General features: G+C 35.8%; 1 protein-coding gene across 1 annotated transcript; it reads right to left on the bottom strand.

Moving 5' to 3' along the window:
* Positions 1-4,391: 4,391 nt before the first annotated feature.
* On the bottom strand, positions 4,392-15,688 carry LOC109105785 (pleckstrin homology domain containing, family A (phosphoinositide binding specific) member 8). The gene is made up of 13 exons (XM_042772317.1): positions 15,491-15,688; positions 15,006-15,122; positions 14,417-14,572; positions 13,572-13,702; positions 13,136-13,294; positions 12,990-13,030; positions 12,801-12,904; positions 12,430-12,697; positions 10,545-10,630; positions 9,331-9,389; positions 8,494-8,695; positions 8,292-8,353; positions 4,392-7,343 (listed from the first exon to the last, which is right to left on the bottom strand). Exons 1-13 carry the CDS (start codon positions 15,528-15,530, stop codon positions 7,146-7,148), a joined length of 1,623 nt encoding a protein of 540 aa, XP_042628251.1. The 5' UTR covers positions 15,531-15,688; the 3' UTR covers positions 4,392-7,145.
* Between the last annotated feature and the right edge of the window lie 619 nt (positions 15,689-16,307).

Genomic DNA, 16,307 nt, shown 5'->3' with positions numbered 1-16,307 from the left:
TACTGTTAAATTCAGTGAAATCTTGCTTAAGTATCTTTTGAGTTACATTACTTTTTTAAACAAAGCCAATTTTCCATAAGCTCTATGATGCATTTGCTACAGAAACCTCTTTGCTTACATTTCTGGGGTGATATGCCTGACTTACCTGTAGATTTCATGTAAAATATTATGGATATATTATCGAAATAAGTGTCTTGAATTTATTATTCTGGTGAAACTGCATGTTTATATTGTATACTCTTGTTCAAAAGAGCAAAATTGCCACATACATTGATGGCCTATAACAGGCAGGTGTTTTTGAAATTTGTGCATTTAGCTTGTAACTGACTGTTATCCTCATTTTTGTACAAATTGAGGAAAGATGTTAACATCAAATATTGCACAACAAATACAAAAGAGACTGAATGTTTTGTCCTAGTGTAATTTGAAAGCTGTTTTCAGTATTAAAACATGTTTGATACTGTACTGTAATGATGTTAAAATAAAGCTTAAAAAAGATAACGTTCACAGTATCACTGCTGTTTATATTGGACCCATTTATTTTCTTCTCACAAATATGATTTTTATTTTTTGGGGATTTTGTCTTCGTATTCTTTCATCAAAATTTTCTCAGAACGTTGTAATAGATTACACAATATTATCAATGCTAGTTAGCCAAAGTCAGAGCCAGTCTGTGGATTTTGAGCAGTCGGCTGAAAATATGAAACATATTTGATATTCTCTGACTGGATGGAATCATAGAATGAAAGTTTAAAAAAAGAAAAATCTGTCTGTCTGTGTCTAAAACTTCAAAAAAAGTATTTGCTTATCACACACTGTGAAAGTTGTGAAATGTATTCCAGCCTTCAGTCATTTAGTGTGTGATGTTAACATTTAAAGAGAATGTAACTATTTAGTCAGAGAGTGTATGATGCCTAATGTTATAAAATTTGTTATAAAGTTGTGTAGTGTATACCAGCTTTAAAGGCATTGTTTTAGGATAACATACCGACACAACAAATGTGATTTTGTTTTTGTACAACAGCTCAATGAACCAGAAGTTAATGTATAATTTATTTGTTGACTTTGTAAATAGTTACAGAGAAAAACTGGCGTCGCACTAAATGACTGAAGATCACACAGGCGTTCCAAACACAACAAACTCACGCAGAAACATGTGCACACACTTGACAAATGCAAACAATATGTATTGTAAAATTGGCTCAAAAAATCAATATCCTCAGACTGGATGGTGTAATATGAATGTTCCTTTATGTTGACTTTCTAAAAGTTCTTTTTGGTTCTGTGTTATCAGGGTTGGCATCACTAACATTTTTATGTTGGCAAGCCTTAAGAGAGCATCGTACTGCTCTCATTGCTGTATATTTGATGAGTTTTTCTTGCTCATCAAGGTGATGTAGCTGACTAAGCTCTGTACTAAATCACAGCCAGCCGCAGTTACATCAGCATTTCTGTGCTGAGTCTCCGGCTCTCCTGTTAGAGACGGTATATGTGGGCGTGAGGCCTGACAGTGATTGACGGTGTATTGATCATGGAGGAGACGGAAGGTGACAGAGAAAGATAGAAGAGAGGCTGTCGACAGCTTTCCAGGAAAGAAACACTGTGCTGATAGAAGAACAGACCACAGAGTCTGAAAGAGTCTTGCGCTATGGCCTTAGACCAGGGATAGGCAACTTCGGTCCTGGAGGGCCACTGTCCTGCAGAGTTTAGCTCCAACCTTAATTAAACACACCTAAACAAGGCAATCAGTGTTTTCGGGATTACTAGATAGATACAGGCAGGTGAGTTTTTATGAGGGCTGAAGCTAAACTCTGCAGGATAGTGGCCCTCCAGGACCGGAGTTGCCTATCCCTACCTTAGACCGACATTTTTTTTTTTAAATCGTGCGTGTGTGTGTGTGTGTGAGTGTTTGTAAAGGTTGGCAGGAACCTTTAGTTGGGTACACAGATTTTTGAAGATGGTTGCAGTAACCATATTACACAGCCATATCTTTACCCACAAATCACATTACTGTAATTTGCCTGCAGATGAGCTAGGCTATATCTTATATATGCATTGCATAACATTGAACTTTGTTGGGAACGTGCCAGTATGAGACTTTGAAGAGGGGGGCCGCATGGAACAGGGTGTGAGGTGAGACCCCTGTTGCATTTGCAGGGGCTCAAATGGGGTCTTATTTAGTTAAGCTGCCCAGGACTTTCCATTGGGGCTGGATGAAAACTTTCTGATAATCTTAAAGCCTGGAGTTTTAAATGTCTGTTGTTGAAATCCTAAACTGTCCCAAAACGCTACCTATATAAGTGCACTATTTTCAGGGTAGTAACTGATTATATAGACTATGTAATCGGATTCCAAAAAGAAAGTACTTGTAATTAGATTATATTAAATTTTAAAATGGATTAAATTCATATTATTCACACAGAAATTACTAATTCAATTGATTTCTATTTAGTTTATTTTATCCTTTACTTTTCTGAATGCCTTGGGAAACCCTGGTGTAATGTTTAATACAGTTGATGATAACTAATGGATTATATTTTATTTTTATATTAATATGGTACAAAATTATCCTATTAAATCTATGTGTTGAACAAGTCACGTCTAATAGTCAGATTAGATTACATAAAATGTGTACTCTAATAGACTACATTAATAACTACAAACTTTATGTAATTTGTTATCAGTAACAGACTACAATTTGTAATTAATCTATTCGAGGGGACAGATTTGTAGTGGTGTGGACATAATTGAGTACACTCATTCAGTCCCGTAATGCACCTCAATCACAAGTGAACAACTGATGTACACTTAACAGCTAGCCGCAAGAGAATAGGCTACTACGAGTATTGCCAGGGACGGATTAACGCACGGGCCTACCGGGCACGTGCCCAGGGTACAAGACCAGAGGGGGGCCCAGCCGAAATACTGCTCCTCCAGGAACGCGATTTCAAACGTGTCCCCTCAGGATTTTAAGCAAAGTGGATTTTGAATGCAGCTTCCAAAAGACCAAAAATGGCTGAATATATTTGATACGATCAGAACGTTAAGTGCGGCACAGCATCAGCTGTCAAATTCAAATTTGACAGCTGAGCCAGACGCGCAAAGCCAGACGCGTTTTTACAGTGCTGCGCATTATAACCAATCACACAGGATTCTGTTGAGCTTATGAATGCAATGGCCAATCAGAGGCATTCAGATGAGTCATTGCTGAAAAGCCCTGTTCTAGATATATCTAGATCTAGACAAAAGTTAATATTCTTTGGTAATGCAAATATTCTTTGCTCTCTTTATGTACAATAAAGTGTTATAATTAGTAACTTACAATGTTTTTTATTAAATTTACGCAAAGTCAGTCTTATTAAAAATATTCTATGCCATGACACCCATATCTAGTACAAGTTAAAAGAGGGATTTTATGCATAGGCTAGTTAAAAATTTACACTAATATTAGGCTACTTTTCCCATAGCCCATTATAGATCAACTAACATGATCTATAAAGGTGCAAAATGTATTTACTTACATTTAAGAATTGTGATATTTTATGATATAGTTAACAAATTTGGGAAAATTTTGAATAAAAAAAGGAACAAAATTTCAACCGAGGTGGGCCTTTAATCGGTTCATGCCCAGGGCACCGGAGTATTGCGCCAAATTAATTCCCACATCTCAAAAACAGATGATGTCTGAAGCACTTCCAACACACTCGAATGTCCAAATTTGCTTGTTTTCTGTCCCTTGTTTTGTGGATTTATGGAGTGAATGAGCAAAGAAATAGTGTATGAGCGGAATTTTGGAATCCGCTCTATAGACAGTGATTAAATTAAATAGGAAAAAGGCAGCTGCCATATTGTAAGTATGATGATGGATTATGCCATTGCAGGTTTAGTGGTGTCACATTTCGAGTGCTGGTGTGGTGTAGGACGGAGGACAGGGGGCCTCGCAGGCAGGAAACAGAGAGGACCCAGCTGTCACCCGGGGCCCCAGTGAAAATCCCTGACCTATGGAGGGAATGGCAAACATGCAAAGTGCAACAGAATGGCACGGAATGAACAACATACACAAACACATATAAACTAGAAATAAATGGACAGATAATAGCCAGAAACAAAGGGCCAATTCACAAGAACACAGATGAGTGTTCATCAATTTAAAAATTGGAGTCTAAAATATAATCAACTAGCTAAATTTTACTGACAAAGGCAATACATGCTATAGAGTGCAGTGATGATGTATTTTATTTTAGGCCAACCTGGAAGTTAGCGTTACCCTGGTTGCCTCCACAAAGGATTTTTCTGCTGGTTTTTGGATTATTGCAGGTAATAACAAGCCAATATGAATTTGAAAGATTGACCTCTTGCCTCAATACAAAGAACACACATGGCTGCAGGTTTACAGTGTTGCCGGAAAATATATTTTCACATTTTGAATTTATATTCTGTTAAACGTTGCATTATTTATTAAAAACAGAAGCCCTAGACATTCGTTATAGTGTACTCTCCATGCTCTAATAGTGTTACAGCGACAACAACACCAACATTCATTGCTTCGTCCAGGAGGCAGTCACTGTATCACTTCCTCGATTCATTTAACGAATGTTGATTCATTCAGAAATGAAAAACATCATTAAGGGTCATTCAGAGAAAACACATTTTCACCTTTAAAAACAAAACGCAAGGTCTAGAGACGCATTTTTTAAAAGATGAGTTTTTTTTTTTTTAATGCTGTCATGTGCACACTGAAAAGCATCAAAGTGGAATGCAAAAATTATTAATTATTAACTAAATATTAACAGAACTGTTAAAAGCTTGTGTGATATTCCTTAATCAAAAATAGTTTACATTCTCTTTGGTCTAATAAACATATTAGACCTCCCTTTCTAAGAAGCTTGCAGTCAAGTCACTGGAAAACTCTGTTCATTGGGCCAAGAAGTTTTTGATAGAGTGCTGGCGGTGTTGCAAGAGGTTAATTTGGCATACAAGTACCAATTCCACTGTGCTGCCTGCCCAAGATGTTCTCCTGAATGTTTTCCCATCATCCCCTGGAAATGGATGGACCAACGCTGCATAGGTAAAGTGTTTCCATTGAGTATGGAATGCAGTATAGCTCCTCTCTGAACTGTCATGACACCCACTTAAATAAAAACTATATTCAATGGTAGCAGTATATTTAGTCACTACAGATTAGTAATGTACATTACATTCTCAAAATAGTCAAAAAAGCCCACTGCCTCTGGTTATTTGCCATGTGTTTTGATGAACAAAACCACCAGAAACTGGTCTCCCTCTATCACACATGCACAAGTGCACGTAAAAACAATCCTTCTATTCTTGGCCCTTATTATTGAGTCTAGAGATCATCCTTGTTGTGGTGAGAGTATCCCAGCAACCACGTCCAGAGATTGAAGGATTGAGTGTCATAATGATGATGTAAAATTACTTGTGTCTAAAACGGTCACTTGAATGGATAATGCCTGTTTGAAAATACAAAACCGATATATGTTTCATGACATTTTGCATATTTTTGATTAAAAGGATTAAAAACACTACAGGCAATTCAGTATAAATGACATACAATAAAAAAATTACAATTAGTAAAAACATATAAAAAGGCATATCATATAGACATATTTTAAAAATAGTGAATGACAACATTGTGTTGCGTTGTGACATCCTATGTGCTATTCGTGGGAGGAAAAAACAAAACATTTTCCTTAATGCTGTCATGTCAAAGCTCTGCTTTTCAACTGAATTTAAAGGGATAGTTCACCCAAAATAATATATTTTGAAGAATGTTGGTAACCAAACAGTTGACGGTAGCCATTGACTTTCATAGTATTTTTTTTTCATAACATGGATATCAATAGCTACATCAACTATTTATATCTTCTTTTGTGTTCAACAGAAACTCATACAGGTTTGTTGACACCCTCATGGTGTTCAAAAACTGAACATAGAACATATGTCTCAGTATTTTATATTCACAGAATAACTTTTTGGTTACCAAAATACTTCATAATATCTTTTGTGTTTATCAGAAGTAGAAAGTCATACAGGTTTGGAACAACATGAAAATTCTGACATTTACAACGTTTGAAAGGCATATTTATCAAATTAAAAAAATTTGTGGAATGCAGTTAGAATAAAATGTGAACCTAAGAGAACAGTCATCCTCATATTATGTGCTAATCATTTAGTAATCTAATTCTGATTCATTGTGACGTATAAAAAGAAAACCCATGCAATGCAACATGCAAATTAGTATCATTCATATGATTTGAGAGTAAGCATAGTGTGATTCTTAGAATAAAATCAACAGTTAGAATTAATATTCATATAAATAAGTCAATAAATAAAGTCACTGAGGAAATATCATGACATCTTTCCTTTTGTAGAGCCACAGCTGCATGTTCTCTATAGTAGGAAATCTCTCCATTAAACTATGAAAACGAAACTCTCCTTTGGTCCCTCTCACCAAGTTGACCTACAAGTCCTGAACTGGAGCCATTGTGAATGTTTAAACTAAGATTATGTCACTGCAAAAAATAGCCCACCACAGTATCTGTATACTTAAGTACTTGGTTTTACGAACACATTGCATGTTACCTGAATCCCCAAAAGTCTCTGAAAAAGTTCTTAGTTTTGTGCTAGTCTAAAACGAATGAGATGTGAGTATCTGAACAAAAGTAATGCAATATTTCAAGTGAGAAGAAAAGCACAAGTGCAGTTTTGCCCTTTAACTGTAAACCATTATAATATCTTCAGCTTATCTGCCATTTATGCTCTCGTGCCTAAATGTGTATGAAAAAAACATACAACCAACATCAACAAAATACTTGATCACTGCACTGAAGGTTTCTAAAAATACAGCTGTTCCCTGAAAACACTTGGAATCACACCCTGCCCCCCTCAGCTAGCATTATATGGATGGCGGCTGTTTAAATTTCGCAGGGATGACTGTTACTGGTGTCTACAGATGCCATATTATCCAACACTCTCTTACTGATCAGGCTTTGCAAGCCCTGCATTCACAAATACCTCCCTGATTTCTTCAACACTAACTTCAGGTTCGGTAACCACAGCAGGCGAAAGAGTTACAACTTCACCACTGAAACCGATGAGCTCCGTCAGAAGCAGGTTTGTGTCAGTCACACGATCTCATCTGATTCCAAGCTGTATTCCTCATAGACAGCATCCAGGATGGACAGCTGCTTCTCCATAGCTGGCAGGTAGATATCCAGGTCTCGATGCATGCCGGTTGTAAAGCCTTTCTTCAGCTCATCGCCTTCATGAGAAACCAAAGCAGCCATGAAGTCCTCATAGGACGGGGCGGCCCGCAGAGCCAGCTAACACACACAAGCAACCATATAAACATAGTCAGAAAGGCAGGTTGAATGAATGTTATGTTTTTCCAAAGCTGTATATTATTTTATTTTCAATGGAACACAAAAGGACATTTTTAAAGAATCTGTGTGGGGATCTATATGGGTGGAGCTGGATGAGGTGGAGGGTTTTCTACAAAATTTGCTTACTGTAAACACAGATCAAGTCTATTTAAATGTTAAGCAGAAAGCTCGGTGACTGCAAATGCTACAGAGACCAATCAGCTCATGCCATGTTGTGATGATGTGATTGCAATCAGCTTGTGCCATTTAGAGAATGACTGCACATATATTTCATAGTTGTCCATAAAATAAATAAATAAATAAATACATACATACATACATTAAATGGCATATAGGACTACTCTATACACTCTATACATAGCCCCACACATAAAAAATAAAGATAGATAGATAGATAGATAGATAGATAGATAGATAGATAGATAGATAGATAGATAGATAGATAGATAGATAGATAGATAGATAGATAGATAGATAGATAGATAGATAGATAGATAGATAGATAGATATTGTAGACATGAACTGACAAGTGGTGGGAATTTGATGGGTCCCTTAATGCAATTTTTTTTTTGTTGTTGTTAAAATGAAGAAAGAAATTGTTAATTCATGGCCATGCTATCTTATTTTTTTTCCCCTCCATACTTTTATTTTTTATTTCATTTGTTTGTTTGTTTTTTGGACTTCTTACTTTTTTTTTGGGGGGGGGGTGTCCTTTTTGAAGCTTAAGGCAAAATTGCATAAAGTTTCTTCTTCAAAAAAAAAAAAAAATTAGTAGAAAAAGCAATTTTGGTATTTGACAGAAACAAACAGAACATGTAGCAACACTAAGGCGTCTAATTGTTTATTTATATTTTTATGGAAAAGCATCACTCATAACACAACACTTACTGCAAAGACACCTCGAACAACCCATCCATGATATTGCCGTAGTGTCTTTCCATATCCATTATCTGAAAGAAGGAAAAAAAAAAAAACTTTCAGCAGGAGACATTACAAAGCACTGATAACAACATCATAGGTGAAGAACAGTTGTTTAAACCAGGTGTTATTTTCTTTTTGCAACTGTTTTAAATTTGCTCATGTGACTTACTAAGAGCTCCCTGGACATCCTTCATCCCTGTATTGATTTCAGAAAGGAATTCTTTGAGGAACTTGAGTCCACGTTTAAGCCACAGCAGCGCTTCTGTGGCCGAGTTGCGCACCTGTGCCACCTCCGTCTCCACCTCATGCAGCACGATGCTCTGTAGGGTGGGGAAACTCTCAGGATCAGACACCACCTTCTGTTGGATTTTCTGATGGAGAAAATAAGGAGGATCAACTCACAGACCAAGCTATTATGCCCTCTAGTGGTTATGGTGTCATCCCAAATAAATACAGAGACAATGAATGTGGACCTTGTTGACCCTGTTAAATACTACAGTTGATTTCTCTTGGCATAAAATTCTGACCTCCAAAGCCATAATTCACATACTGTTATATGCAAAGAAGCTCATTACAAACCAGCCTCAAAGACATCACAGATATTACTCTGAGTGCTCAAACATACTGACCAAATATTTTCTCAGACAACAATTTGTTGATTTGCTAAAACATGATGCATTCTGATTCAGTTTGGTTTTATTATATTGGCACAATTTAAAAATAATTTCACTTATATGTTGAAGACACAATTATACAAGTTTGTAGAATTTATAAATTCCCAGAATCAATACATTAGATTTTTCCAAGCATATTAAGGAAGTAATAAATGGGTAATTATTACAAATGATTAAATTGTGTATTGAATGTCATCCTAGTGAATCTATATATCTGTAAACCCACTACTCTTGTAATTTAAAATGCCAAGTATTATTTACTGTTCTTACTTTTATTAAAAAGAGGATGCAGTGAGTCTTAAAAAATGTCATTGCTTGCATGTTACACTTACCTTAATGTTTCCCACAAAATCTATTTTAACTGGAGCAAAGACTGTTGGTCCAAGCTTGTCTGAGGGGAAAAAGCCTTTGTAAGTACTATGTCGGTTAAACTGTTATTCTCTGGCTAAACATACATTACTGTTCAAAAGTTTAGGGTCAGTTTTTCTTCTTTTTTTTTTTTTAAAGAAATGAATACATTCATTTAGTAAAGATGGATTCATTGATCAAAAGTGGTAGTAAAGTCTTTTACAATAAAAAAAAAATCTATTTTAAATAAATGCTTTTATTTGGAACGTTCTATTCATCAAAGAATCATTGGGGGGTTATTTTACATTGTAATTACGTTTCACAATTTTACTGTTTTTACTGTATTTTTGATCAAAGAAATGCAGCCAGGTTAAGCATAACGGACATCATAAAATCTCATCAACCCCCAAATTTTGCACGGTAGTGTATACACATATTGGTGAGGTTCACAGCAACAACATGCTCCATTTCGCACATCAAATTTTTTTTCCATGTAATTATTTGTGAAGATCTAGAAATGTTTGTGGAAAATAACAATTCATGGCTATTTATATGCAGTCGAAAGATCTATTTTCTTCCTAATCTACTGTATTCCTGACATGCATGGAATTATATTGAGCTACCCTCACCCCCAGAGAAATGCGATTACCATTACAATCCGTTACCCAGTCCCCAATCACTTTCAAAAGCATCATGCCCATTCGAACTATAGAAAAAAGTGAGGTTTAAAAACTGTACCAATAGACTAATGCTGCCACCTCAAAAAAAGTGCATGACACCCCAATCACCTTTATCACATTGATACAGTATGTTCTTAAGAAGAAAGTGATCAAAGGTGAGGAAAATCTTTATAATTGTTTGCTGACACAGATTTTCATGTTCTTGGTCAGATACTCACCGAACTGTCCCAGTATAAAGACATAGCAGAGCATGCATGACCATGCCTGAAGGAGAATGATGTATTAACTGTGCAGACTAATATGAGATGCAAATTATATATATAAAAAAAAAAATCAAGTGCACATGGTGAACTGACACATGCACAGAGTGACATAAACCAATATCCCTATTAGCATTTTACAAGCTTTAATAAGCACAAAACTAATAAAAGCAGAAAATAAGACAACCTGGACTGATGGGGGAAAGAGACATGGAAAGGGTGGAAAAGAGAGAAAGAGTGAAAGATAGAGTGTCCTACCTAAAACTGGTACTATAGCATAGCAAGAATCCAAAAAGGCCTGTGTGGGAATACCACTGCCGTCCTCCAGTATTATATCACTAAATCTACAAAAAAAAAAAACAAAAAAAAAAAAAACAGACATTCAGACAAGGACAATACATTAGAACCCACGTCAACAAAACATGTTTATTTGATGAAATAAACCACCAATACAAAAGCAGGCATTGCCAAAGCAGAAGAAAATTTCAGCATGCAGTCCTTAAATAAGAAGAGCACACATTAAATACAGGTTTTGTATGAAAAAACAAGTATTATACAACCTTCACACAGTGATATAATACTGAAAAGATTCATATCTGAATAGTTGCTTTGATATCATTTCACATTACTTGTTCAATTTCATTTCAGCCCAATGAAGGCTGTTGGAAAAGGTTAGTGTTATAGTTACTTGATAACCTCATTATTAGAGATGAAAGAGATGAAAGAATTATGAATAGCACAAGAATCTACAAACCCTCATCACCAGCTGGGCCTCATTTTGAGCGACCAAAAGAAACCATACCATGATGAATATTTAATCATGAACTCTACAGGATGAAATCACTACATTGAAACTGCAAGACTTTTAGTTATGGAACTTTCCATAAGCAAGGTACAAGTAAGAGTCTTTCCAGCAAGGAAGGTGCTTGACCATTAACTTCTACTTCAGGAAGCCAATTTACTTATTATTTAGCCATTTGATTTTACATTTTTTCTTTAAATCTTAAATTTAAAATTGTATTACATTTTTTTAAATTCTGCAAACCATGTTACCAAAATGCTGTATATCTAAATCCAGTTTAAAATCAGAATTATGGTTAAAAGTTTAGCCAAAATTCTAAAATTTCTAAATTCTAAAATCTGCCACTCAGTAGGGACTAACTAGTTTGAGATTTGGTTTATCATCATTAATAAAAATTAATTTCCAATATATTAAAGAATATTTATGTAATCATTTTCTTATTCTTATAATATCCTAGATGACAGGTTTAAAAAAAATAAAAAAAATAAAAAAATAAAAAACTGTAAAATGTTTTCCTGTAGAAAAAAAGATTTATTGGGTGTCACAATTTTTAGATTTTAGATTTTAACTACTTCAATATTATGTCAAAAAATTATATGACATTCAAAAATATCTATATTTTAAGATGGGTACAGATATTTGATTTATTTATATATGTGATGTTAGACAATAGTTTTTCTAAAACTATAAAAAAAATAGTTTGGTTTACTAAAATCTGTGCATCTAATGCTGAAAAAAAGTAATGGGACAATAAACAGTACCCTATTTGTGGAAAGTGCCTTTTATATCATAATCCAACCAGGTGAGATGCAACAGTATAACAGTATCCAGTATAAAGGACTGTCTTATATTTACTTTCATAACTGACAGCATAATTTAATTATGTTAAAAATTAATATGTAGATAAACCTGGATTTTAAACCAATGAAATCTCACTTTGGGCGGAGCTACCCTGTGCAAAGTGATAAAATACTGCATAGTCAGTGACAGTCTTGTCACACATCAAAGACTTCAATTAAAGTGCATATCTGTCAATTTATTTTTCATTTGTTTTATGAACTTTTAGTTGATTCCAAATTGTTTTCTGTGGTATGTCACAGCAAGCCACAAATTCTTTCAACAGACATTTACCTTGCGATTATTCCTTTAACACAGAATAGACAGAGACTAATCACTTGTCACCTGGTTACTTAGGACACAATATTACTCAATGTAGATCTTCTAAGATTAGCTATTAGCTTGACTTTAGCATGTTTCCAAACAAACACAAAAAATTCTGAATAGTGTAAATATGTGCAGTACATTCATCTTGTTCCCTCAGAGGATCAGAGCGCCTCATACCTGTGGCTCATGGTACTGAAGAATGTGTCCACCTTATCTTCCTCTTCCTGTTTATTCTCAGACTGAGGCTCATTCACTTCTGGGTCAGCCTGGGTTTCCTCAGTGTCCTCTTCTTCTTTGTTCAGTGTGGGGCTTAATGAGACTTCCTGTTGTTTATCTTGGGCAGGAGGTTTCTCCTCTCCTACAGATTCTTCAGGGTTCTGTGTGCTTGATGAAGAGCCATTATGAGGCTCCATGGACTCCTTTTGGTCCTCCATTAAACCACTTCCTAACAGAACAAGACATAGACAAGACAGGAAATGATAGTTGAGGTCTGCCAAATGTTTCATGTGTAATCAGTCTGAATCTGACTAACTTAATGTGTGGCATACCTGTAGGAGATGTAGGCATGTTTTCTTGAGGAGATGGAGGTGGTTCGTTTTCTGGTCCACTCTCATGTGCTGATGTTCCTGAGGTGTTTATTAAGTCCTTTTGTCTGCACAACACACATATTAAACATTGTAGAGAAAAACAAAAGCACATCTGACCCACAAGAGTACATTAACATGAACTGAACTCACTTTTCTCCTGGGAGCTGATTTCTTGGATCAGTAAATTTGATCTATATAAAAAAGAAACATTCTATTTTAGATTCTGACGAACTAAACTAGAATCTACAACAGAACAGTCTTTTGTATTTTCTATTAGGGGATTATGTTTAATATACCTTCTGAGGTTTGATGGTAGCCACAGGAGGAGAGCCTGGAGGGGTCCGACTCAGAAGATCTGGACTGAATGCCTGGCTAGCAATCTGCATACACTCCTCCAGGGTCTTCAAGAAGGTGGTGCATGTGGACTTCACTAGATTTCCAGTCTCGTCCTCCACCTGAAACCCACAAATGGCCAAACAAAATGTTCGTTTTAGAGTGGCTTGACCAGTGTGACCGGTTATGACTGATTTTTGCCCCTTATTTTTGTGCTAAAGACATAACTGCAAAAAAAACAGAATGATAATACAATTCATTAGTGCACGTATGAACTACTAAACACTCTTTATTGATGTTAGACAAGCTTGTATATTGTTAATTTATTGCATAAACGTGAAGTCCTTGAAAGATGCAGTAAACGTGGTGTAGCTTGACTCAAGAGAAACACTCCCTTACCTCCCCTGAATCAGCTGCCGTCTCGGCTAGAGAACTTTCTTGTATTCTGTGCACTTGCTGAAGGAGAAGGTCACAGTAAAGCCTTAGCTCGGACATTTTTGTCTTCAGAGCCTCTGTGTTTTCCTGGAGCTCTGAGAAGATAAAAGACACTGTTGTTGACATTCATTTTCTTCATTGACTTGGATTGACGGCTCTTTGAAAAATTTCAAAATGAACAAACGTCATGATCGGAATGGGTTACGTAATCTCATTGGTTAAAGTCCCCATTAAATCATATGAAACACAGTTTTCTGTATTTGACATATTGTCTATTAAAACTGCCTAGTTGAGGCTAACAATATAACAACATACAACAATATTTAAAAGTTTGGGGTCAGTAAGATTTTTATTTTTAAGAAATTATTAATTTTATTCAGCAAGGATGCAATAAATTTATCAAATGTAACATTTTCATTGTTACAAAAGATTTCTCTTTCAAATAAATGCTGTTCTTTTGAACTTTCTATTCAACAAAGAATGTTCCAACTCTTTTAACATTGATAATAATACGAAATGTTTCTTGAGCACCAAAATAGCATCTCAGAATGATTTCTGATGGATCACGTGACATTGAAGAATGAAGTAATGGCTGCTGAAAATTCAGATTTGCAGTTTGTTTTTTTTCGCAGTTTTTAATGCAGCCTTAGTGACCACAACAGACTTCTTTCAAAAACATTAGTACTGACCCAAACTATCAACCTAAACAGTAGTGTATATTACATTATCATATTTCCTTGTCATATTAACACAAGTCAGATGATCTACATAGAATATCTTGTCTATTCCAGCAGAAATGCTACACTCACCCTTCTCTCTCTTGGTTCGGTTGTCTGTGAGGCAGGCTTTCGCAGTCCCTAACGCCACAAGCCATTTCTGCCTCTCTGCAGCATTAATTGCCCTGAGATAAAAGTATTGTTCTCCTGGAATGATCAGATCAACCCTTGTGAAATCCGATGGGTGAACTACAATGGGCAGGAATGGGAGGACAAAGAAGATGGATAAGCCAAGTATGAGATCAGTCACAAAAGTTGTAATTCAGTACTTGGGTGTCTCTTCAACTATCGACACTTCTGGCCCTGTTAAAAACTTGTTTATTCTCTATACTCTCACTTATGGTATTAGTCTAATAATGTGTTCAACAGTAAACACATTTTTGAAGCATAAAAAAGTTTTGAAGCATAAAAAAAAAAAAACTTCACAACATAAACCTCATTAAACAAAAGCAGCTGAATGTTAGCTTTAATGAAAATCAGCCCCTGGGACATAAAAGTTCCTAAAGAGGAAGAAATATGCATAAGCATGTGTTATGATATCCCAAAGCATAAAAACAATAGCTGCTAGTGATGTAATGGTTATTAGGTTTCCTGTTCAGGTTAGGCATAAACTTTTCCTTACCCTGAATTTCACACACAGATATTTTGATGCTGCCCTTGCATCCTTTCCATGCATCTTCTTGAGAGTCATAGTAGGAAAGAGTGCCTCCCTCAAGAACAAACCAACGAGGCTGCCAGCCTTTCAAGAGAAACAACACAGCAATATGACATTATATTCACTGAAACTGACACATGTAACAATGCACTGGATGACGTTTGAGATCCATGAACATAATGGTTTGACTTGCTCTTCCAGTCAAGAGGAGGCTTTTTAAACTGAATAAAACAGGATCTTAGGACCAAAACAAACTTTTCTGAAAATAGTCTTAGCAGATGAGATGTATGTGGTTGAGTTGGTCCCAGCTTTGGAATAATTATCGGCACAGAGAGCTAAAGAGGATGATGGCTTAACTTCATTCATGCACTGATTGAGCTAGCAAACAGGCTAACAGCTACAGACTTCCCTGCTTTACGTAATATAACTTTTAACTATTGCTGTATACATACCGCTAATATAGTTGGTCCATTTATAGAGAACTCCCTCCATGGTAGACCTTCTCTTGACAATTCATTACTTAGTCGTGGCAGGACTGAACCCAACACAGCCTCTTAAAGAAACTCGAGATAATTCTTTAACAACGACAACCATACGCGTAAGACGCAAAGCGACTGCTGGAGAATGAGGTTACGCAAACGGCTGGCGTAAATGTTTCGAGAATGCCAATCCATGCGCTCGTAGCGGGATCGGCCTACATACGTGACGTCTGTGGGATTTTCGTTTAGCGAGCCTCTCATTGGATACGGTGTGAGTAGATGGGCGTGGTTGGGCGGAGACTATGTGTGTAATGTCCAATGACAATTAGATATTGGTCGTTAAGGCGCGTCCTCAGAAAAAAACTGACCTATAATAATTCAATGTTGTATTTTAGGGTGGTAACTTTTACGTTGGGAATTTTGGAGAGTGATCTGAGGTCCGCGAGTCGGTTCTTTTGAACAGTTCGTTTCAAAAGAACATCTAGCGAGTCTCTGACGCCATCGCGTTACGACATTTCAACGTGGCATATTACATTTTTCTAAATTAAACGGTCGTTTATTGATACATTTTATTGTAATTGTGATTTGTTCCAGTAATTTGCTAAAACCACAATTCAACTCATTAAAATTTTCATTTAAACCCTAAATATATAATTAGTATTTTTTTTATAAACAATACTATAAGCTGTGATATTTCCTAACTTGTTTGAAGTTATACGCTCATACGCTTGGACAATAAGAATTTTGCAGGTTTAACATTTAATAAGATTCATGTATTTTAATATGTCAT

Source organism: Cyprinus carpio, chromosome A16 (genome assembly GCF_018340385.1).
Source record: "Cyprinus carpio isolate SPL01 chromosome A16, ASM1834038v1, whole genome shotgun sequence".
NCBI lineage: Eukaryota > Metazoa > Chordata > Actinopteri > Cypriniformes > Cyprinidae > Cyprinus > Cyprinus carpio.
The sequence above is the reverse complement of the archived record's forward strand: the minus strand, read 5'-3'. Positions and strand labels throughout refer to the sequence as shown.

What these genes read in the sequence shown, in the direction of transcription:
- LOC109105785 (XM_042772317.1), bottom strand. Translation starts at nt 15,530, where the DNA reads ATGGAGGGAGTTCTCTATAAATGGACCAACTATATTAGCG. An exon ending in CATGCCTACATCTCCTACAG is followed by an intron (nt 12,698 to 12,800) that starts GTATGCCACACA and finishes TTGTTCTGTTAG; the next exon opens with GAAGTGGTTTAATGGAGGAC. An exon ending in TTCAGTACCATGAGCCACAG is followed by an intron (nt 10,631 to 12,429) that starts GTATGAGGCGCT and finishes TTTTTTTTGTAG; the next exon opens with ATTTAGTGATATAATACTGG.